Source organism: Tiliqua scincoides, chromosome 1 (genome assembly GCF_035046505.1).
Source record: "Tiliqua scincoides isolate rTilSci1 chromosome 1, rTilSci1.hap2, whole genome shotgun sequence".
Lineage (NCBI taxonomy): Eukaryota > Metazoa > Chordata > Lepidosauria > Squamata > Scincidae > Tiliqua > Tiliqua scincoides.
The window spans coordinates 16,138,839-16,163,499 of NC_089821.1; the positions used below are offsets into that span (position 1 = coordinate 16,138,839).

The 24,661-nt window shown below is 44.1% G+C and overlaps 1 protein-coding gene across 1 annotated transcript in view; it reads right to left on the reverse strand.

Moving 5' to 3' along the window:
* Positions 1-14,095, reverse strand: part of LOC136641276 (cytosolic phospholipase A2 epsilon-like) — a 47,153-nt gene extending 33,058 nt beyond the window's left edge. Inside the window, exons 1-3 of the mRNA XM_066617019.1 lie at positions 14,023-14,095; positions 6,605-6,741; positions 3,190-3,321 (exon numbers count right to left, since the gene is read on the reverse strand). Coding sequence (XP_066473116.1) covers positions 3,190-3,321; positions 6,605-6,741; positions 14,023-14,095 — 342 coding nt within the window. The remainder of the gene's footprint in view (positions 1-3,189; positions 3,322-6,604; positions 6,742-14,022) is intronic.
* Positions 14,096-24,661: the final 10,566 nt, after the last annotated feature.

Here is a 24,661-nt window from a genome sequence, read left to right on the forward strand (position 1 = left end):
AGTGGTGTAGCGTCTAATTAAATTATTCACCATTTACTGACAGTTCTTGGAGTGTATCGTGGATACATCTATGAGAAGTTCAGCACTGACTGACAAACGTCCCTGAAGTACAGCTTGCCTGCTCATGACCAACTTTCTTTAGGAATGTGGAGCTGTGGAGCTGTAGGGTACAGTCAGGAACATTTTCTGGAGCACTTTGTTACTGGGCACCAGAGACATGCAGTGTGGGGATGGCAGATGAGGCAGAATCGCCCCATCATAGTCAATGGAAAAGCACCACAGCTGCCCACCCACTTACACCCAATTAGGCTCTCCTTACACCTGAGAAAGTGGGTGTAAGGAGAGTACTCAGGCGCAAGCAGGTGGGGCAGATGTGGTGCTTTTCCACAGACTGTAACGGGGCAATTCTGCCTCACCTGACATCCCTGCACATCACGTCCCTCCTGGGCACACTCACAAACACACATACTAGCATGAACCCTTGAGAGAACTAGACCTTTATGCAATTGGTTTGCAATACACAACAATGGAGCTTGACCTTTAACAATGTCGGAACACAGGCCCAGCCTTAGGAGCTGCAGGGCCCAGTTATTTTTTGTGGGGCCCCAGGTTAACAGTCAATTTCAAGATATAAACAGTATAAACAAACACTACTGGCTCTGTAAGGATTCAGAAGAAAATTAAAATTATTGCTGTTCTCTATAAAACCTGCAGTGTGGTGCTAGGTGTGCATTGCAATGTGTGGTGTGGTGTGTGTTTGACGAGACTAGAGTAGATTACCCTAGCGCAGGCGGCCCTTAGGCGCAGGGCCCAATTGAGAGCAATTGGTCCATTTGGCATAATGCTGGCCCTGCAGGTATGGATAAATGTACACAAAAGGGAGGAGAAATCAATATAAAAATGTTTCTTCAGTATGTAGATTCACAGCCTAATCCACCACAACTCGCCGTGCAGCAATGTAGCAGCACCAGGGGGGGAATTTCGGCCTAAGGAGGCCTCCTTGGGGTAAGGGAACATTTGTTCTGTTCTGCCCCTGCAGATCTGGTGGGTCAACTTGGACTTGCACCAACGATACCACTGGTACAAGCCCATGTTGAGCCATGAAGGCAGATGAGGCCTGGAGAAAGGAGTCAGGATTCAACAGGCGCTACTGCCACCAAACCCTCCCCTTTCATAGACCTGATCCACCCTCCTCCCCACTCCAGTCACCACCATGTCCCACCCACCACCGCCCCATTCCACCCCTCCTTGTCTTCCTCCTGGTCCCTGCACAGTCAAAATTCCGAAAGATCCCAGTTGAGGAAAAGTGTTCAAGGCAGGCAGAGGAACAAGGTGGGCTCCGTCGATTAACCAAACGGGTGCAAGGCACTAGCCTAGTTGGCTTTGTGAGAGGGAAGTGAGGAAAGACAGCCAAGGGCACTTTCCAGCTTATGTGTGTTTCGATGAACACTCAGCAGGCTCCGAGCTGCAGCTTGTCCAGTTAGAGAGGGGAAGGCCAAGCCTGAGGAGAAAGGGCTGAGGGGGGACTCCTCGGGGCCAGGGCCATGACAAGATAAACTAAACAAATTTATTACAAAAATAAAATTGGGTATCTCAATCTTGGCCTATTCAGGACTGCATTTCCACTACAGCTTTAATCCACCTTCAAGGCACTTCTATTTCCCAAATGCATCCTGGAGACTGTAGCTTGTTAATGGTAGCTCTTAACAGCTCTCAGATTCCTTAACAAACTACAGTCTCCCACACAGTCAAAACTACAGTCTTCTCTACTAGCGCTAGCATGTATTAGTACAATTCAAACACCAGAAAGGTGAAACTTACACCTTCAGACCAGAACTACTAGTACGTCACCCAGTTGGATTCACAGAATTCCCAGGCCCCAATAGTGAGCTCCCCCCTTCTTCTAGTTTAGTGTTTGTGTAGAATGCATGGCCTTGGGCAGGAGGTCTGGTCTAGAGGGTAGAGCCTCCGTTTGCCTGAAGATAACATCCACAGGTCGCCAGTTCGAGGCCACTGGCACCGTGCGACCTTGAGGTGACTGACAAGCTGAGCTGAGTTATTCCATCTGCTCTGAGCGTGGGAGGATGGAGGCCAGAATGTGAAACCAGATCAGAAAGAAATATCTGAATGTTGTGGTTCTTGAAAGATAGAACCTTCTTTCAATTGTAAAAATCCCTGTGGGGATTTAAATAGCCTGCCTATGTAAACCGCCTTGAATAAAGTCTGAGGAGAAATCTGATGACCAAGAAAGGCGGTATATAAATACCTGTATTATTATTATTATTATCAGGTCTACATGTGTTCTGGCCAGGGACGTGTGGTGGGTGGGGAGGGAGGTGAGGCAGAGTCCTTAGAAAAGCACCGCTGCTGTGTGAGGTGCCCAAGTACCCATTACCTGTTGCTTCGCATTGGTTTTGGCATTGTTTGAAGGTGAATTATCAGCAGTGTGAAGAACAAATATAAGTCTGGAGCACAGAAGAGAAAAGAAAAATAAAGACAAAAGAGGGGAAAAAAATGACAAATAAAAAAAAGGCCAGGCAGGTTTATTTCATCTGGGCTTTGTTTCAAAATTAGCCCATAGTAATTAGGGAGATAGTGAAAATCAGTCCTTGGGTGCCCGTGCAGTATTAGAAGAAGAAAAAGCAAACGAGGAGAACTTTGCTGAGGTAGAAGAAATGAAAAGCTGTAGCACTACTCAAAGTAAGGAGATTATCCCATTCTGCTAAATGTTTTCATTTAGTTTCAATCTTGCTCATGCTAATCATACTAATCAATTAAAAACTTGTTTTAAAAATGTAGTAACATCTGGCTTGTAGGAAAATTTAGGAAGGGGAGGCAATCAGATGTTTTGTACTCCCCAATAAACACAAGAGATCAAAGAAACCTTTTCCCCTCCCCCTGTAATACCGTGCAGTTCTTCACTTTTTAATTGTATTTTCTTACAATTATTATTATTATTATTATTATTATTATTATTATTATTATTATTATTATTATTATTACCAGTATTTATATACCGCTTTTCAACAGAAAATTCACAAAGCGGTTTACAGAGAAAATCAAACAAACCACGAATGGCTCCCTGTCCCAAAAGGGCTCACAATCTAAAAGGATGCAAAAGAACACCAGCAAACAGCCACTAGAGAAGACAGTGCTGGGGTGAGGAGGGCCAGTTATCTATCTTCTTACTTTTGGGTCCAATGGAAATGTGAGGCAAATTATTTCTCCAAGCTGGATTTTAGAAACATCAAAGAGGACAGTGAGGAGGTGGCCAGCCTTGAAGTAGTTACTGTCATCATGAACCGTCATCTCCAAAACATTCTAAGAAGAGAAGCAAAGTTAATTATAAAGTATCAATTCTGGGCCCCAAATACATTTTCTCACGGCTAGACTAGAGAAATCTTCAAACTGCCTTTTCCATACCTAGGGTTCAGTGCAGAAAAGTGTTTGAGTAGAATTAACATGGGCTCTCATCTTTCAAAATTAAAGTTAATATCAAGGCTTACAGCGGTGTAGCTAGAGGCCATGGTGCCCAGGGTGATAACATCATGATGTCATATGATGTTGACCTGGGTTCCCCTATCTCAAGGAGCACTGGCAGTGGTGGGGAGGGGGTGGGTGGGAACAGAAGAAACCCTGAGCTCAGCCTGTGTGAGGCTGTGGTTGGGGGGAGGGAAAAGCGTGCTGGCTTAGTGGTGCCACCCTTCAAATGGCACCCAGGGCATGAGCCCTACCTGCCATAACTTAGATACGCCACTGGAGGCTTATAGTTAAACCCTAACCAATGTTCACACCATGAACCTAGAGATACACATAGCTGTGGTAGAGAACAAAGTAGTCTGCAACAAAATAGCTGTAGCAGTTTCTTTTGGAAGGTCAGTGGGTTAGGTCTATTCTTCTATGTAGCTACAGAATTGTACTACAGAATTCTTTGCAATGTATTGGAGTTTCATGGCAGACACACAGGCATTGCAATCGTACTTGGGTTCATATTGATGAACTTGGAACAGATATAAAAGGTGCTAGGATGGCATGTAGCTGCTATATATCCAGCCTCTGCAATAAATCCATTTCTCCTACCGCATGTACTTTGACTTGTGCAAGCACCAGACAACTGATGAAATTCCTATTTACCTAATTTACTGGTAGATTTGTGGCTGCACAATTTGAAAATCACCAGCTGCTTATGATGACCCACAAGTGACTCAATAAACCACTTGGGTTTTTTTGTTTTGTTTTGTTTTGTTTTAAATGACTGCAAAAACGGGTGTTCTGAAGCATCTGTTATTCTGCAGTCTATGGTTGGTGGGCTGTGTTTGAACTGGTGTTATCCTCGGATGTATATCAATTGCGTCGGTAAGCCTGGTGAAATTGAATCTCTAGCTCACATTGTACTGCATTGTCCTTGCTATACAGATATCAGAAATATGTTCTTAAACTCACTATGGGATAGTCTGCCCCGGATGCAAGATATGGTTGCATTAAGCTCATTTCTTGCTTCTACCGACGTTTTAGTTACAAGCCAAATGGCAAACTTTCTACTTGCTGTCCTTACAAGACGTAGAACTAATCCTGCCATCTTTTCTCATTATTTAACTCCCTAGAGCAGTGATTTTCAACCTTTTTCATCTCATGGCAAACTGACAAGGTACTAAAATTGTCAAGGCACACCATCGGTTTTTGACAATTGACAAGGCACACCATGCTGTTGTGCCATGCTCATATCCCCTAATGGTCCTATTAATAAATGACCCTCCACCAAACTCCTGCGGCACACCTGGGGACCATTCATGGCACACCAGTGTGCCACAGCGCAGTGGTTGAAAATGGCTGCCCTAGAGGCTTGAGTACACTGCCTCTCTTTTGCATGTTTGTTTGTCTTCTCATTTGGCTTGTATGTTTATGCCTAATAAATGTTTTTGAAATTGAAATTGAATTGTTCAGACTGGTAGGCCAGAGGTTACCCAACAGTACACTCCTAGACATGTTTACTCAGAAGTAAGCCCCACTTTGTTCAATAGGTCTTACTGTCCGGTTCATGGGTATAGGATTTCAGCCAAAGTCTAGGAAGAGTTTATAAATGGGTTCTGCATGCTATGAAGTGACTTCAGTTAAATTGGTTCACTCTGTCTATCCCTCTTTCCCGCCTCATCTATATTTCCTAATTCTTCCACTTCCTCCTAATAGAAAGGCAGTTACGTTGGGATGATTTCCACTGGAAGTTATATTATGGTATAATGACTCACAGTATCTCCTTAATTAATCATCACATCTATGTGAATCAACTCCAAAGAAAAATGCTGCCCTTCAGATGACAGTCTTTCTGTAGCATTTGAACTACGAGGGCTGTTGTTTAGATGCAAGTCATCACATGATGTTATGGTCATCAACTGATGAACATACATGTGTGAACTTCTCCTATGAGAAGAATAGGGGACTTTAAAAAAATAGAAAGCATTGAGCATAGCGCCATGGCTGTTGGTGTTAATCATGCACAGCTCACATAACTGGTTCTGTAATCCTATAAAACATATTCCTTTTACACAAGCGTACATAAACATAAGCATTAATAAGGTGTCAAACTAGCTTGTAAACCAGCAAACAAGGTATATCTTTCCACATTTTTATTGTACAATTGTTATCTTGAAAGCACATTGGCCAAAAGCAATTTAGGAATATTAGTCAGTCATTGTGCTGATCTGACATGGGAAAACAACAGTTTATAGAATCATACAGTTGGAAGTCTAGTCCAATGGGTACAAACTACAAGAGAGGAGAATCTGGTTGGACATCAGGAAGTCATCTAGTCCAATATCTTCCTAGAGCAGGGGTGGCCAACCTTTCAACTTTAGGGCTCCTGGACTTTTAACAATTGTGTAGAGGAGGGAATTTCAGCAGGTCCAGCTTGTCATCTGTGAGATGAGAAGCTGCACCTGCTGAAATTCTCTCTTCCACACAACTGTTAAAGGTTCAGGAGCCTTAAAGTTGAAAGGTTGGCCACCCCTGTCCTAGAGCATCTCTAACAGGTGGCTGTTGAGCCTCTGCTTGAAGATCTCCAGTGAGAGCGATTCCACCCCTTCCCTCAGCAATCTGTTCCACTGGCGAAACACCTTTACAGTCAAGAGTTTCTTCCTGATGTCAACTTGGAAACTCCTCTCTAAATCTCATTGGATCTAGTTCTACTCTCAGAGGCAGATGAGAACAAATGTGTTCCTTCTTCCACAAGACAGCCCTTCAGGTATTTGAAAAGTGCTACCATATTCCCTTTCGGCCTTCTCTTCTTCAGGCTAAACTACCAAGTTCCCTCAACTCTTCCTCAAATGGCTTGTCCTCTGATCTTCCTCGCCATTCTTCTCCAAATGTGCTCCAAATGTGCTCCAAATGTGCTGCATCTTTCCTAAAACTTTCCTAAAGGTTTAAAACCTTGCCCAATCATGAACTGGTTACTTTGTGCTGTTCTCTTTTGCCCCCAGCTCCCCTAAACTAAGAACCAATCGAAATGAAGGAGGGCTAACCCTATGCAACATGCCATTTCCCCACCCAAAATCACCATTCAGGGCTGTTTGTCCCCAAAGGTGCCATTTGAAGCAAGATTGGGCCTTACTTTGACACAAGGCTGTATCCTGAAGCAGAAAGTCTCATTCCACTGGGGATGCTTGCAATCTTTGATAGCCTGGGTCTGGAATTTTTGAAATGAAGCTGTCGGCAGGAACAAGCTCACATAGCAACTGGACTGGTGAACTATTTTTAAAAGGCAAAATATAATCAATGTTTTGAGGACAAAAACACATCATTCAACATTAAATCACCAAATTTTCATTTGTACTGCAGACAGTACAGTTTTCAACAGAACTACATACGGCAATCAAGACACTTGTTCTTATTGAACTTCATCTTTGTGCTCATGGTGGATTAGTTTTGATGTGGAACACTTGCAAAATCACATTAATATAAGCACAGCACATCTTGCATGGCTGCAACTACAGTGGCATTTGGCAGATTTATTGTGCCCCAAATGCCTTTAGTAAACCTTTGTTCCAACCTTACTAGGTTGGAAGTTTCCAACCTGTCAAGTTTATTGCAACACGTCTTCCGGGAGCATTTGAGGACTCCAGGTGGAGCAGCAAAAATTATTCCGCGCGGCAGCACCATTGTGAAATCTTCTGTTGGCTCATTAGGTCCTTGCAAAACCACAGATACTGACAAAATGCAGGAATAACATCCATTGCACAGCATCCAAGTAATTTCTTTGCCTGTGCTTCCACTTCTTAGCTTCGGCTGATTAAATGCTATGAGCCATACATAATTAGGAAAACTAATACTGTTTGTTAGGCATTTCCTGCACAAAGAAGCAAATACCTAATTGTTTTGTTGATGGATGTGTGATTTCTTACTGATAAATATACAGCCGAGGTTCTCAAACTTCTCCTCATCATGAAACAGGAACTTCCCAGTTTTTTTGAAATGGGGCTAGCCCTGTGGAGGGCTGTCCAGACTCTTCCACGGACCCCCCATGATGATGGCACTGGAGGCCGGTGAGTTAAAAAAAAAAACCTCCCGTCCCTGGCAACAGTGTGAATCTGCAGATCATGTTGCTGCCTTAACCCTGCCCCTTCAAGGGACAGGGATAGGACTTCCTATCCCTGTTCGTTTAAGGACAGTTTGGGAAGCCCTGCTATATGGGGAAGAGCTGTGTTTCAGTGGTGGAGCACATGCTTTGTATGCAGACAAATATGCTCCATGTTTAATCCTTGCCATCAATAACTGGGGCAGAAAGAAATTCCGCTCTGAAATATTGGACAGTCTCTGCTGATCTGTGTTAACACCTTGGACTTACAGTGCAATCCTATACATGCTTACTCAGAAGTAAGTTCCACTGTGTTAAATGGGGATTACTCCCAGGAAATCGTGCATAGGATTGCCATCTTGGATACACCAGTTTCCTGCAACAATCTGTACCACCTTCAAAATGCCTTTAGGAGATAATGTTGATATCACTTTCTTTCTTTCTTTCTTTCTTTCTTTCTTTCTTTCTTTCTTTCTTTCTTTCTTTTTAAATACATTTTTTTTATTTATTACAGATAAGGGGCAAGGATATGGGATAAACTTAGGTATGGGGTTAAACAGGTTAGGCAACACAACAGGATATTTGGCCAATGGGTTACAAAATGCATTTTAAAACAAAATTTAAGCATCAAAATAAAACTAAATATATAAATCATCACCGCATAAGACATTAAAATGCTTAACTTAATCTACTCAATCTTAAATATTTATCAATACTATCTATCCAATCATAAAACGGCTTCCAATATCTTCTTACTTTATCTAGATCTTTATCTTTCATTCTTTCTGTTAATACATCCATTGCTGCAATTTCATAAATCTTATCTATTAATTTTTCTCTATTAGGGATATCTGTAGATTAATGTTGATATCACTTTCCTTGAGTTGGCTTAAAAACTCTTATTAACTGTTAATCTCTCAACAGGTTTTTTGTTGTTGTTGTTTTGTATTGTTTTGTCCTGTTCCCTTCCCACTTTATCACTGATTTCTCAAGAATGGGAGGAGCTTGTAACTTAAGCAAACAAGAAATACCAATACAACTCCATAAACCCCAGCAGAACTTTTCCCTGCCTTTTAAACTGAACTGAGAAGAGGAGGAAATTACAGTCCTATGCAACCTGTTAGAAAACATCCCCTAGTTAATGCCTGGTGGAAAACATGCCCTACTCTGTTCTATACTACCTTTCGCCCACATACTTACACAGGTAAGGAAAGGAGGAGGGAACCAAATATAGTATTTGGGTTTTTCACATGTTCATTTTGAATGGTTAAAAGAAAGAGTAAATCTCAAGAGATCTCTCAAGGATTCAACAGCAATTAAAATACCCAGATGGTTTTGGGAGGAACTGGGAGAGCTTGAGGGTGGGATACTGCACATCAGTACACATGTAGTTCCCAAACTTACATGGGTCATGACTCCCCTGCAGTCTTTTCTTCCTCGCTGAGCCAGGCACTGTCATCTTGGATCTCATAAAATCTGACAAGATCCATGATGGCGGCACCAAAACCTTGCAAGATTTTGTGTGATCCAAGATGGCAGTGCCCAAATCTTTTGAGATTTGGGCACTGCAATCTTGGTTCTCATGAGATTTTGTGAGATCCAAGTTGGTAGCACCCAAGGGAACAGGTAGGAAGGTCCATTGGGAACACCACACGGAGCCCCTGTGCTTATGCCGTGACGCCCTAAGATGCTATCATGTACAGTTTGGGAACCCCTGTATTATGGCTATATGAAGCAGCTGTTGCATGAAAGATGTTTCAATTACCACTTGTAGACCAGCCATCAGGCAGAGCTAGATGGTGTTCTCTTGGTCCCACAAGAAAGCATAACCCTTAGGAAGGTGTGTGTGTGTGTGTGTGTGTGTGTGTGTGTGTGTGTGTGTGTGTGTATATATATATATATATATATATATATATATATATATATATATATATATATATATAAACATGGGATATAAGGGAATGGGAGCTAAGAGCAGGGCTTATGAGAGGAATTTTATCAGGGGGTACAAAGTTCTTTTGGGCCCCTTCCCAAAGGGGGAGGGGGGCAATGGGGGCAGGCAGAATGGCAGGCAAAATAAGGCAGGGGGAAGGTGCTAACAGCCACAATAGTCTTTGGAGCCAAGGCCTACTAGGCTTCTTGATGCAGAGCTCAAGTCTACCCAACCATGCAGCACTGGCAGCTAGATAAAGTAATATGGAAAACCAAACACACTCCTAAGTCTCTCTAAAGTCTTTAAAATATATATAATCCATTGCAGAAAATTAACACCATCATATTTAGGCTCACACTAGAATGGACCAAAACGTACTTCTGCAGCAGCTGTAGCCCCACAGAAGGTCCCTGAACTTCTATATACTCCTTCATAGTTATGGGATCCACAAGCCAAAGAGCTATTGAGGCAAGCTAGTTTCCTCCCAGATTTGGCACTGTGTTAAAGGAGGGTCATGGATGCATTCCTGAGCCCCACATGTATGGCTTGCAGCAGCAGTTAACACTGCATGCATGTGGTTGTGCCCCAGCATCATGCACAGGCAGCGAGTTCAGGTGAGATAGGAAAATGTCAGATCCCAGGAACTTTCTGGGCCCCTTCCTTTGGCTCCTGGGCCCCCTTTCTGACCCTGGGCACGGGTACAAATTAGCCCCTTTACCCCCCATCTCCTAGGTCCCGGCTAAGAGGGCCATTAAGTAGATTTGAACATTGCACTAAACCAGGGCTCTCCAAACTCCAGCTGTCTCTCATGTGAATGGCGCTTACTGTTACGCAAGGGAGCCTCATGGTCACGGCGCCACTCTCCTCCACTCTGTTCCCCAGCTTGCTGCATCTGCCCAGAAATCCAGGCGCAATGGCTGCTGGGGTGACAGATGCTGGAAGTGAGAAGCCAGGGCTCAGTTTGGAGGAGAGTGGCGCCACAACCATGAGACTCCCCGGTGGAACGGTAAGCGCTGTTTGCGCTGGGAAAGCCGTTCCTGGCGCACAGCAACAGAGGCGTAGCTAGGTCATTTGACACCCGGGGCCCATAAATTTTTGTCATCCCATATGACTTAATTAATTATTAATTAATTATGAATTATATTGCTTAATTAATTAATTCACTTTCTATTCCACCCTTCCTGTAAGCAGCTCAGGGTGGTGTACATGGTTCCTCCCCTTATTTTGTCCTCACAACAACCCTGTGAGGTAGGTGAGACAGAGATAGTAATAGTCATGACATGGAATGAATAATAATAATGGCCAGAAAAATAAATGCAATTTATTCATCCACAAGCAATGGATGAAATTATGCATCAAATGGTATATATAACATGATGGTATTATTCCTAAAAGCCATGATTTCCAGAATTTTGGTCACTAGGGTGTGTCCCCCCCCCCCGATGTCTCATTGACCTGTTTTGAGTTAAGGCAGTGGTTCTCAAACTTTTTTGAGTTTGGGACCCACTTTTTAGAATGACAATCTGTCCAGGACCCACTGGAAGTGATGTCATGGCTGGAAGTGACATTACAAGCAAAATACAATAATTATAAATAATTAAATTAAAGAAAAACAGATAAATAAGGGGAAGCCAACCCTGTTTCACCAAGTGAATTTTCTCTGTAGCCTGCCTGCAATAACACCCCTCCCACAAAAAAATCAGCCCTCCCCAGTGCCCACCTTACCAGTTGAAGCCTCTGGTTTATTCTTGGGGGGGGGGTGCTGCCATCTGGAGCATTTGTTGAGCTCCACTTTCATCAGATGGGGACTATGCAGCTAGCCTTGCATTCCTCTTTGCCTGACTTGACCAGGAGACAAGGCACATTTGCTTACTCATGAGTAAACGCGACCCTGTGGCTTACTTTTGCTTTCCATAGGGCTCAATACATTCACCTGCTTGGAGGGAGGGACTTCCCTCTTGGGTGTTTTTGGGGGCTGCTTTCATTGGATAGGAACCATTCTGGTGTCATTGGATTCCTCTCAGCCTGCCCTTTCCGATGAACCTACTGGCAAGTTCACCTACTGGCGAGTAAACATGTGATATGGCTCAGTTTCATTTTCTATAGGGCTCCATGCATTTTTTAGTTTCCAGTTGTTTGGCCATAACTTTTGATGGAAAGGAGATATTTCAATCCCAGTTTCTGCATTGCATTCTGCTGGAAATTCCACATCCAACGGTATATAACATGATGGAGTTACCCATAACCTCCGTGATGTTAGCGATATTGGGGCATTTGTGGTGTTATATGCCCACAAGGGTTGTTCCCAGGGAGGGCCACCCCCCGCTAGCTACGCCACTGCACAGCAATCTCCACTTTGGAGACCACTTCACTAGACAATGTCTATCAAACAGTGAGAATGTATATATATAATGTGGCCTAGGAACAGGATTGCTTACAATTCTGTAAGAGTTCTGGGACTGGGGGTCTGCTTGGTCAGAATTCAGAAGGTGGTGTTCTGCCTCCTACATCCTGCATTGGTACTCCAGTGCAGAGAGTAGGTGTGCTGACTGTTGCTCACTACCATTCTAAATTCTTTTTGGCCAGGGGATGAGACCATAGCTCAGTGGTAGAGCACATGTGCTTTGTATGCATTTGTTCAGCCCCTGGCATTTCTAGAGAGGGCTGGGAAAGAACCCTGCTTGCAACTTTGGAGAGGTTAACCTTGGTGACTGACCCAGAGGCACTGAAGATCTGATTTGGTATATTCAATTTTTTTCCATGTCTGAACTTACTCATGACAATCGCTGCTCCTGTTGCCAGGGCACCTGTCCTAAAAACATATTCAGCTGGGTAAAGCAAATCTGCCAGTCAGGGGAAAGAACTGACAGCAATTAAATTCTTAAGGGTGGAATGGCATCCCAGCAATCCCTCTGTATGGATGGCAGAAGTCCAATTGGGCCACATCTTTACCAAATTCTCCTACTTCCTTATCAACTTCCTGCACTTCATCAAAGCTTATTCTAAGTCCTCTGATCTCTGCCCACATTGCGTCATTGCATGCTGTTACGTGTTGGGAGATGTTACACAAGGAGCTGCCCTTTGAAACACCAGCCAACCTTCCTACACAGGGTAACAGACAGCATCATCGCTTTGGCAAAATGTATTCCAGTCATTTGCATTTCTGTCTTAGGCGCAAATCCTGATCCACTTTCCAGCACTGGCATAGCTGTGCCAATGGGATGTGTGCTGCATCCTGCAGTTGGGGGGGGGGGGCACTCATGGAGGCCTCTTCAAAATAAGGGAATGTTTGTTTCCCTTACCTAGGAGCGGAAATACCCTTATGTCGGTGCTAGAAAGTGGGTTAGGATTGCGCCCTTAGTCTGTGAATGCTATGGATCAAAGGATTAGCACAGACTGCCTGTGTGTATTGCAGCAAGAATTAAACAGCTTAGTTTAATGCCTGTATAAGAGGACAGAATGCCCCGCACAACCACACCCCATGGGATGGGGAGGCAGTGCATCAAATCTGATTACCAAACATTAGCTTCTCTATTAACCTAGGGCTGCCAGTCTGACCAAAATGAGTCTGTTTTCTGCAGGGTTTTCCTCTTTCAACACAAGCAGAAAGGCAACAAAAGTTACAGCCCAATCCTAGAAATCCCCCACCAGTGTGGCTTCTGCTGCATCCTGCAGAGAAATTCAGCTGTTGAAGCTCTCCTCGAGATAAGCCCCAGCAGCCACAACATGTCAACACAGACCTCCATCAGCAAGAATGTTGGCACAAGTCTATGTTGACCTGTGATGGCAGATCAGACCCAGGAAGAGGGTAGGATACGGTGCATGCTAGCACCATCAACCTGCACCGTTCTTGCACCAGCCCAATCTGCCCACCCCCACCCCATTGCAGCCCTCTCCCACCACTTTACAACCAATCCCCCCCACCCTTCCCTCACCCCTGCACGGGACTCACTTACACCGGCAGGCGTTTCTCTGACCACTGGCACCAGCAGGAAGGTTCTGGCCTTTCTGCTGGTGCACCTATTCTTCATACTGTCGCAAAGAGCTTTACGGCACTTTTGCAACAGCACAAAGGTCTGACATACAGATGGAGCACACACTCCGGTAGTGCACCAGTTGAATAAGATTGTGCCTTATTAGGGTGATATTAGATTCCAACCCTCTTCTTTCTTTCTTTCTTTCTTTCTTTCTTTCTTTCTTTCTTTCTTTCTTTCTGAATGAATGAATGAATGAATGAATGAATGAATGAATGAATTATTTCAAGGGTTGGCAGTCTTGTGACATCACCAGGCCCTGCCTCAGAAATGTCAGAACTTTGGATACAGCTGACCTGAGAACCTAAATCACATACATATGATCTCAGTGGCCTTTGCAGCTTATAGGCCTTTGCACCAGGGCATTGGTTTTATTATATGATTCTAGTATGAATGTGCTGCACCAGGGTAAATCAGCAGGTACTGAATAGAATCCCTTATAGAAGCAAATGCTCTTGTGGACCTTGGGGAGTCACCGCCATACTCACATAAATCTGCCTTCTGAAGATTTTTTATTTGGATGATTTTCACAGACAGCAAATTGCAGGGCGATTCCTCCATCTGCAGAACAGGATCATAATGTTTATTGAACCATGCGTATCTGTGTAAGAAAGTATGTTCCACAAGCTCAGCTTTCCAAAGTGGTGGAACACAAGGCAGAGATTGCAGAGTTCATCATGATTAACCTCTCTCTCCTAAGGAATGATACAGCAGAAAAATAAGGGTGTCTGGGGAAAAAAACTTACCTGGCAAGGAGGGGCTGTTGGATCCTGATGTTGGGTCACACTAGGAGGCAGTGACTGAATAAATCAGCATCAAGAAGTGTTCAGATAAACAAGGAAAGTAAAGGATAGTATAGTATATTTTGAGTGTGCAAAGCACTTCGTATGGATTACAACAATCCTGTCAGTATTATTATCCCAATATTGTGATCGAAGCTGAGAGTTTTTCCTAAGGCCACCCCATGACTCTATTTGTTCTGGCTGCATTAGAAGATTTTGCGCTAGCATACAAAGCCATTGTATAGCTGAGGGAGCGTCACAGGGGTCACAGATCCCTGGGCGGCACTCCATGGGGAGCCGATCACAGTGGTCCTGCTCCCTTGCTTGCAGCCAAGAGAGGCACATGACTACTCTGAGACTGGCTGTGGCCACCACAGCCAGTCTCGGTGTGGTTGTCCTGAGTTCAGCTCAGTACAGTTGTTCAAAGAAGCAGGCAGCATCACTCTGAGAAAGGCACCCGATCGGACCGAGACAGGCTGCTGATTATTGTACACCTTTGTACCAGCCATGTAGCTGGCTAGAGTGCTGCCCCAGGGCACACTGGTGAGCCCCCTCCTTCCTGAAAGTAATTGTGGTGACATGAGGATATCACTGCAGTTACTTCTGGGTCACTCAGAGCGATGCCGCCCACTTCTTTCAAAGCGGGTGGCATCACTCGAAGAGTCCGAGCGAATGCGTTGAGAGGGCAGCAGGCTGACCCGCATGGCCTGGGGTGGCACGCCAGACAGCAGTGCAGTTTGCACACTTACTTGTTGGCAACCTTCAGTCTCGAAAGACTATGGTATCGCACTCTGAAAGGTGGTTCTGGAACAGCGTCTAGTGTGGCTGAAAAGGCCGATTCGGGAGTGACAATCCCTTCCACACCAGGAGCAAGTGCAGTCTGTCCCTGGTCTGTCTCCGTGGCTATGGGCCTTCCTTCTTTGCCTCTTAGCCTCAGACTGTTGGCCAAGTGTCTCTTCAAACTGGGAAAGGCCATGCTGCACAGCCTGCCTCCAAGGCGTACAATAATAGTTCAGTCTCTTTGAACTAATGAAGGGGTTTGTTTTGGGCAGTAAGGAAAACTATTCCCCCACAGTCTCTTCAGTTGGTGACAGAATCACTGGCACTTGCTTTCATGCTGCTTCTTCTTGCTGGGAGGTCCTCATAGGTCCAGCAGCCAATGTGTATAGACCAGGGGTGTCCAAACATTTTGGCAGGAGGGCCACATCGTCTCTCTGACACTGTGTCGGGGGCCGGGGAAAAAAAATTAATTTACAATTTAAAATTTGAATAAATTTACATAAATGAATATATTAGAGATGGAACTTGTGTGAATGAATGAAGGTCTTGCAGTAGCTCAAGGCCTATAAAAGGCCTTTCCTTCGCTGCCATTGCTGCATTACAGACATGAAACAGCAAGTAGTGGAGGGAGCCCTCGTCTCACAGCTCAAGTGAGAGGTCGAACAGTCGTTCTCTTGCTGAGATGCCAGCACAGGCTCCAGCAAGTCTTTGGAGGGCCAGAGGCTCATTGGAGACTAGGGGCTCCCTGAGGGCCCTGGGCTGGGGCTTGGGCACCCCTGGTATAGACTGTTTGGCCGTGACAAGTCATGTTGGCCGGGGTGCTAGTCTGTATTACAGCCCATGGCAGGTGTAACTATGGCAGGTGCCAATATTGGAAATACAAATGGAGGTTGGTTGATAATCCTAACTGTGACTGCGGGAATGTTCTGCAAACTTTACATCACATTGCAGTGGAATGCCCCTTTAGAAGGTATTCTGGCTCCCTGCAGGAACTACATCAACTTGAGGGAACTGCTGCCCAATGGTTAAACTGCGACCATAGGTCTAGTCAATAATTGCTCATATATAACCTATAATGTAATTTTATTCATGATTTTATTCAGCATGTTTTAATAATTTGTTGCTTGTTGTTTGTGTTTTATATATGTATTTTGTATATTGTGAATTTTGTATGATGACGCTGCATTTTGCCATATGATTAAATAAATAAACGGGCACTTGCAATAAGAGCAATCTCTGCTCTTGAAGGCATAGAGAAGAAACTTCCCTTTTATGCAGATGGGGTTGTATAGGATCTCCTAAAATCTGGTATGGCTTCATTGACAATCGTTGGTGAGATCTCTAAAGTTACAAATTAAAGAAATTAGAGTTATTGTGTACTAAAATCAGGAAATCCAGCGAGCAAAAGAAATCTGAATTGAAATGAATGAATAAACCTGTTAAATATTTAGAGATGAAGATGAGTACAAAATCAATTTTGAAATGTTAATGGTACAGATTAAAGTGACTTACAGTCCAATTCTGTGTTCAGGCAGTGTAGACGGAATTCACATTCCGGCAGTGCAGCCTGACTGACAGCATCGCAAAAGGCAATGTTCTACTACAGCAAGAGTGACCAACCTTTCAGCTTTTGAGCTCTTGAACCTTTAACAGTTGTGTGGTGGAGGGAATTTCAGCAGGCGCAGCTTGTCCGATGCGATGTATATGTCATATTCCTTTACTTGTCCCTGTAAGCTACCCGTCTTTAGGGGAAGCTAAGAGGGTGTATGTTGGTGCCAACACTCTGGAAGAAGGTGTGCCAGCAGTTTCCAAAGTAAAGAATTTAGCATGAGGTCATTGAAATGGTTAGGTGGTTCTGCCATGAAACTGCTGCTGTTCGAGATAGGTTGGAGCAGGAACTTGTCACTATCACATTAAAAGGATTTGTATGGTTACTCAAGAGGAGGAGACCAGCCAGTTTGATGGCTGAGAAACTAGTATGTAGTAGATTTTGCAATCTCGCAAAGCCATATTATCAGATATACTACTGTAATTACCGTGGGCATCGTCATTTATACAGGATTTGGATTCAATTTAAACAACAGGTGGGGTAATTTTGTTGTATGGAAAGTTAAGATAATTTGATAATTTTATGTAACACAAATGCTAGTATTGCTTCATACTCATATGCAGGGTTTCTTCTTTTAACACAAGCAGAAGGGCAGCAAAACTTACAGCCCAATCAGGGCCAGGCCCTTCATTTTTAATCAGATTTGTTTTAATCATTTTTAATCGATTTTTAATGAGAGCTGGGATGGTAGTGGTTCTGGAGTTGGACTTGGACCTGGAAGGCTGAGGTTCAAATCCCCACTCAGGCATGAAGCTTCCTGGGTGACCTTGGACCTGTCACTATCTCTTCAGCATAACCTACCTCACAGGGTTGTTGGGAAGACAAAAAGGAGGCAGCTCTTTGGAGGGAGGGTGACAGTGGCTAACTTGCTATTAAATGAATGGGGCAAATGCCCTGGGCGCGGAGTCTCGCGCGCCTTTAGGACCGTGCAGAAGTCTCCCTGAAGTTCCCGACTTGTTCCGGTTTGCCGGAAGCACAGTTTAAAGCATAGGGGAACCTTCATGAGGCTTCCCCAACATGTCCTGGAGTTGCATGAGACTCCATGCTCTCCAGGTAAGTGGGGAGGGGAGATTTGTGTGTGGAGGGGGTGGTGGTGGCAGCATTGCACGGGGGGGGGCGCCATCATGGACCTTTGCCCCGGGATGCGGGGCTGGGGAGAGCTGCTACTGAAGGGTGGTACAAAAAAATGTGAAGAATAAATACAAATAAAATAAATAATCAATACTTGCAACTTTGACATTTTGGGGGGAGGCAAAAACAACAAACAGAATATCCAATAAGAGAAGATGGAGTATCAGAAACATTGTGTGAAACAACTATATGAGTAGAGAACTATTATATAAGTCAGTGTTTCTCAACCAGTGGTATGAGTACCACCAGTGGTACTTTAGGTAGTATCTGCTGGTACTTGTGGGGCCTCTGGAAACGTGTTGCCTAGCAGTGAGACCAGGAATGTGACACAATAAGCAGTGGTAGGAGGCTCAGCTCGGTGCGCAGAGCTCCAAAGAATGCTTCTCTGTGCTCAGAAAAACCTTCCCATCCACCCCAAGCTTCTTATTGGTGTTTGTCACATCACATCTGGCCTCTCAACCAAGACATAACTGGTGATGATGTCACTGCCAGTTACTTCCGGTTGGTATTTTGAATAGATGGACTATGTGAAGTGATACTGTGGAGGACAAATGTTGAGAAACACTGATATAAGTCACTTAAATCTTACTTTACTTTAAATCTTACTTTTAAATCTTACTTTAAAAGAAGATACATAAAAGAAATAAAAGGGGCTCAGACTCAGTGATTCCATTATTGGAAAAGGCCTAGAAACTGTAATGATTTCATTACATCATTCTCTTGATTTCAGAGTTTGAATATATTACATCACAAAAATGATTTTTTTTTTTTAAAGGAACACGTCAAGAGGTGGCCCAGATCCAAGCAGCCCAGAGCTGCCCCGGGTTGCCCACAATTAATTATTATTATTATTATTATTATTATTATTATTATTATTTATATACCACTTTTCAACTAAAAGTTCACAAAGCGGTTTACAGAGAAAAATCAAATAACTAAATGGCTCCCTGTCCCAAAAGGGCTCACAATCTAAAAGATGCAAAAAGAACACCAGCAGACAGCCACTAGAAAAGACACTGCTGGGGTGAGGTGGGCCAGTTACTCTCCCCCTGCTAATTAGAGGGGGGAGTTAGGATTAGAGTTAGGATTCGGCACAAGTGCCGGATCCGGGCCCTGCCCCCATTCACCTGCCACCTGCCCATGGGCCCACCCTCCCCCTGCCCCAAATCACCTCCTCCTCGCCCTCCCAATGGACCCCCATCCCACGTGCCAGTCTGACTCGACTGGTGCGGGCTACCTGATCCGCCATTCCAATGGGGCTTGGGGCAGTGTCCAGAGGTCAGCACATCTCCATGTGCTAGCCTCCCTCCTCCCCCGGTGATGCAAAAGTACTCTATGGCACTTTCACAACACTGTTGGGCCGGCACAAGGGACTTGCACTGGCCCATTATCGTTTCAGGATTGCGCCTTGAGTTACATTTCGTATTTGATGAATACTTTAATAGAAAACTTTTGATTGCTTATATATATCAATGCTTTTTTCTTTTCATAACATTTAGCTTGGGTATATTTTTTCTTTTTTTGCACTTTATGTTCTTTTTTCCCCCTCTTAAATAAAGAATAAAAATAAAGGATAAAGCAAATTTTGTTGAAGTTATCCATATCTAAAAAAAACCTTTTCACTAAGCCAGAAGGCTTTTTTTGAAAACATCTGAGTTATAGTAAAGACTGAGGATACCAAAAACCCAACAAAAATTATATTAGAAATTTAATTAAAAATCTTCTCTGTCTTAATTTTCTGAGACAATTTACAACATAATTAAAACAACAATGCGTCAAACTACTAAAAACAAACAGAGTAATCCTACCCAACTCCCTGCCTGAATGGGTCTACTTAGACCTGTGCCAGCTATATAGCTGGTGCAAGTTTGAGTGGACTCGGGAAGGTGGAACAAGGTCAGGAACGGGGATAGGATATCAGCGGTGCCACTTCCACTGATACCACCCCCTTCCTGATCTCAGTCTGCCCTCCTCCCCATCCGATCTCTGTCCTATTCCTCCCCCACCCCACCCATTCTCTGATTACTTAGCGGGAGAGTGAGAAGGAAGCAACAGTGCATTTCAAATTTCAAATGACATTGCCTTCTTCTCCTCTTCATAGTCGCTTAACTATGAGCAACCATGAGTGGACCCATGCCCAGTTTGGCCCCACTCCTGACACTGGCCCTTATTGTCAAGCTTTGCTTCTATTACTAGACCTTTAGTTGGCTTGCTGGTTGACAAACTGGTCAAATGTTCTTAATTGAACTTCTGCCTGACAGCCCATTAAATATAATCAAATATTCCACGAAGGCCAGGAATTCCACTGGGTGGGGAGCAGCTTACCTTTTTCTGTTTCAGTATGGTGTTGTCTGTTAGAGGAGGAGTAAGGTCTGTTTGTGGTCATACAGCAGACAAGAGCAGAGCAGCAAAAACATCTCCACACTTTATTTCACAATTTAATACTGGGAAGAAAAATAAATAAGGGAGCTAGTTAATTCAGTGTTCAGATAAGAGGAATCTGATGATGGAGATAGGAGATGCCTGCTGTTGAGTCAGACCATTGGCCCATCTAGCTCAGTATTATTTTTAATATTGACTGATAACAGCTCACTGATAACAGCAGGGTTTCAGGCAGTCTGCCCTACTTGAAGATGCCACAGTTGAACCTGGGACCTTCTACAAGTAAAGTTGAAGCATATTTTTTCCCAAGACAAATTAATAATCAGTCTAGATATTGTTAAAATATGAGACAAAAGAGGAACAGGTTAAGGAGTTTATGATACAATGGGCAAGAAATCTTGGTCATTTATTTATTTTATTATGAGACATTAATGGAGCGTACAGGGGTGACACCATTACCTGGCAACATTTTTTAAATCTTTGCATTTTTGAATAATACTATCAAGTTATATTTGATAGCATGAACAATTGATGTGTAATTTCATGCAGAATGTGATGAAACAAACCATGCTGAAATATCTCTATTCTATCAAAGGTGTTCCTGGTCTTGCTGCCGGGTGGCGGGTGTCCAGGGGTACCACTTGACACCACATCAAGTACCACTGGTGGGTACCAGTGTTGATAAACACTGTCATAAAGCACTGCGGTTGAAACAAATTCATTGGCTAGGTTAATAACTCACTTTCTGGGATGATTTGTTCCACGCTCACTATGTTGGTGCCAGACAAGCACTAATCTTTTCCAGAGGGTCCTGGGGTCACCCTATTTTCTAATACTTGAGAGGGTCTTTTCTCTGCTGTTCCTGCTGGCTCTCCCACTGCCGAATTAGTAGTCATTAGACTACTGCTGTTGTGTCTGCTGTTTGATTGTTGTGTCTTCTGTTGGGCAGGAGGTCTGGTCTAGAGCAGGGGTGTCCAAAGTTTTTGGCAGGAGGGCCACATCTTCTCTCTGACACTGTGTCGGGGGCCGGGGGGGAAAAAAGGAATTAATTAACATTTAAAATTTGAATAAATTTACATATGTTTACATAAATGAATATATTAAAGATGAACTTATATGATGAATGAAGGTCTTGCAATAGCTCAAGGCCTATAAAAGGCCTTGCACAAAGCAAGGCTGGCCTTTCCTGTTCTGCTACTACTGCATCACAGATGTGAAACAGCAAGCAGTGGAGGGAGCCCTCATCCCACAGCTCATGCGAGAGGTCAAACAGTTGCCCTCACGCTGATTGCAGTTGCATCCGGCCAGTGTAGGCTCCAACAAATAACCGGAGGGCCAGAGGCTCATTGGAGACTGGGAGCTCTCTGAGGGCCGCATTGAGAGGCCTCGAGGGCCGCAAGTGGCCCCAGGGCCGGGGTTTGGGCACCCCTGGTCTAGAGGGTAGAGCCTCCATTTGCCTGAAGATAACATCCACAAGGTCGCCAGTTCGAGGCCACAGGCACCGTGCGACGTTAAAGCAGCTGACAAGCTGAAGCTGAGCTATTCCATCTGCTATGAGTGTGGGAGGATGGAGGCCAGAATGTGATACCAGATCAGAAAGATCCATCTGAAATGTTGTGATTCTTGAAAGATAGAACCTTCTTTCAATTGTAAAAATCCCTGCGGGGATTTAATCAGCCTGCCTATGTAAACCGCCTTGAATAAAGTCTTGAATTTTTTTTTAGCAGGGGGAGAGTAACTGGCCCACCTCCCCCCAGCAGTGTCTGTTCTAGTGGCTGTCTGCTGGTATTCCTTGGCATCTTTTTAGATTGTGAGCCCTTTTGGGACAGGGAGCCATTTAGTTATTTGATTTTTCTCTGTAAACCGCTTTGTGAACTTTAGTTGAAAAGCGGTATATAAATACTGTTAATAATAATAAATAATAATTGAATAAAGACCAAGAAAGGCGGTATATAAATACCTGTATTATTATTATTATTATTATTATTATTGCTTTAACTGTGCTAATTGCGGAATGGATTTCAAATTATTATTTTGAAGTCACCTTGCTGATCTTTTAGATTTCTTTTAATTAATAAACAAACCCAGAAATATGGAGCTGAAAATTATATAATCTGCTGGAAAGATGAGAACCTTTTGATGTACGCAGGAATAGCAAATACCAATCAGTAGAACATGTATTTTCTGTGTAATCATTGATTGCATGAGAGAGATACATCAGGAGTTGGCCAAGTCAAACGTGAACTGAGGGTGCTAACCCATTAGAGGGGCCACCTACCTGAGCTAATGCCTGAACCCTCAATACCAGTGGCAGGGGTAGCACTCATGTGCCATCAGGAGATGAAGGGGAGGCACTGGAGGGGCAGCGCAGGGCTTTGCTCCAGGGTTCCCAACAACAATTGTGGTGCAGAGAGAGAGAGAGAGAGAGAGAGAGAGAGAGAGAGAGAGAGAGAGAGAGAATAACATAGGAAGATTGAATGCAATATGGGAGACAACATATATCCATAACCTACCTGTAACAAAATAGTTTAACTTTGCAAATAAGAAGTAATGGGATATGTAGCCTATTGTCTGATCTACTAGGGAAAAGCCACCCCCACATTCAACTTCCTGACCTATCACCGCCCCTTTACTGGCATTCTCCCAGACAAGGGGTGTCCAAACTTTCTGGTAGGAGGGAAATATCATCTCTCTGACACCATGTCGGGGGCCAGGAAAAAAAAAAAGAATTAATTTACATTTCAAATTTGAATAAATTTACACAAATGAATATATTTGAGATGGAACTTATATGAATGAATGAAGATCTTGCAATGGCACAAGGCCTATAAAAAGCCTTGCACAAAGCCTTTCCTTTGGTGCTGCTGCTGCATCACACATGTGAAACAGCAAGCAGTGGAGGGAGCCCTCGTCCCACAGCTCACACGAGAGGTTGAACAGTTGGTCGTCACACTGAGAGCAGTTGCATCAGGCCAGCACAGGCTCCAGCAAGTCTCCAAAGGGCCAGAGGCTCATTGGAGACTGGGGGCTCCCTGAGGGCCAGGTTGGGAGTCCCCGAGAGCTGCAAGTGGCCCCAGGGCCAGGGTTTGGGCACTCCTGTCCCAGACAATAAAAGATAGGGAGGGAGCTGGAATGAAAAGTTATAATTAGTGGCCAGCGCCCTCAATTCAAACTCTTTCCATTCTGTCTCTCTTCCTCCTTCAGGACAAGTAGCAACAACCCATTTCTGCAAAATGACAGGTTCCAAATGTGGAGAGGAGAATGGCCACCCCTGAGTGCACTGTTAGCTACAGAGGTTGAAAATGGGCTTGCCCACTCTCCACTTCTACCTGTGAAAAGAAGTCTTCAGTTCAGTTCTTCTCTAGATACTAACTTTGAAAAGTGGTTTGGCCACTGGTTCAGACACTCTGAACTGGTTCAGGCACATTTAATGCAGAATAACATCCAACCTACAACTGACTGAGGGCTTAATCCTATCCAGTTTTCCAGAGCCAGTGCAGCCAGTAGGGCATGCACTATGTCCTGTGGTGGGGAGGCAGTCACAGAGGCCTCCTTGAGGTATGGGAACATTTGTTCCCTTACTTCAGGGCTGCATTGCAATTGCACTGGTGCTGGAAAGTTGGATAGGACTGGGCCCTTAGGCTGCAATCCTATTCACACTTTCCTGGGAGTAAGCCCCATGGACTATAATTGGACTGACTTCCGAGTAGACATGCATAAAATTGGGCTCTCAGTTCATTAAGAAAATGAATGAAATTAAGGTGGCTATTTTTATGGTCCATCCCTCCCGCTTACACTCAGGGCTAGAGTCAACATATGGCATGCTTTTCACATGGCCAGACCAGGCTTGAAGCAACTTGATGCTGCTTATGTCAGTGGCAGATGGGCAGGGAGTGAGGTGGGACAGTGGATTTGGGGTGCTTCATCCTGCCATCACCTCCCTCCAGTTGCTAAAAGCACGCAGGAATCAGATAATGCTCTGCCCTCCCCATGCTCCATTCTTGCATTAAATTTAAGGGAAACTTTGCTGTTCCAAAGGCTGCAGCAGTGAGTAAGGGGCACAGACCTGGTTGGACCAGCCATGCCTTGCTGTGGCCCTGTGTTCTCATTTTCAACTGTTACCCTGCACATGCCTGATCTTGTCTGATCTTGGAAGCTAAGCAGGATCAGGCCTGGTTAGTACTTGGATGGGAGACCGCTTGGGAATACCGGGTGCTGTAGGCTTATACCATAGTCTTTCGAGACTGAAGGTTGCCAACCAAACTGCTTTGAGAAGTTTTAGTTCAAAAGCGTAATCAACAACAACAACAACAGCAGTAACATACAATGAGTCTATTCATTGTATAATGAATAGAAGAGGAGGAAAATCTCCTTTCATGGCCGTTAAAAAACTTGAGGACCAGCTGCTCAGGCAAAATAAAAAGTGATTATTTTATCAGTTCA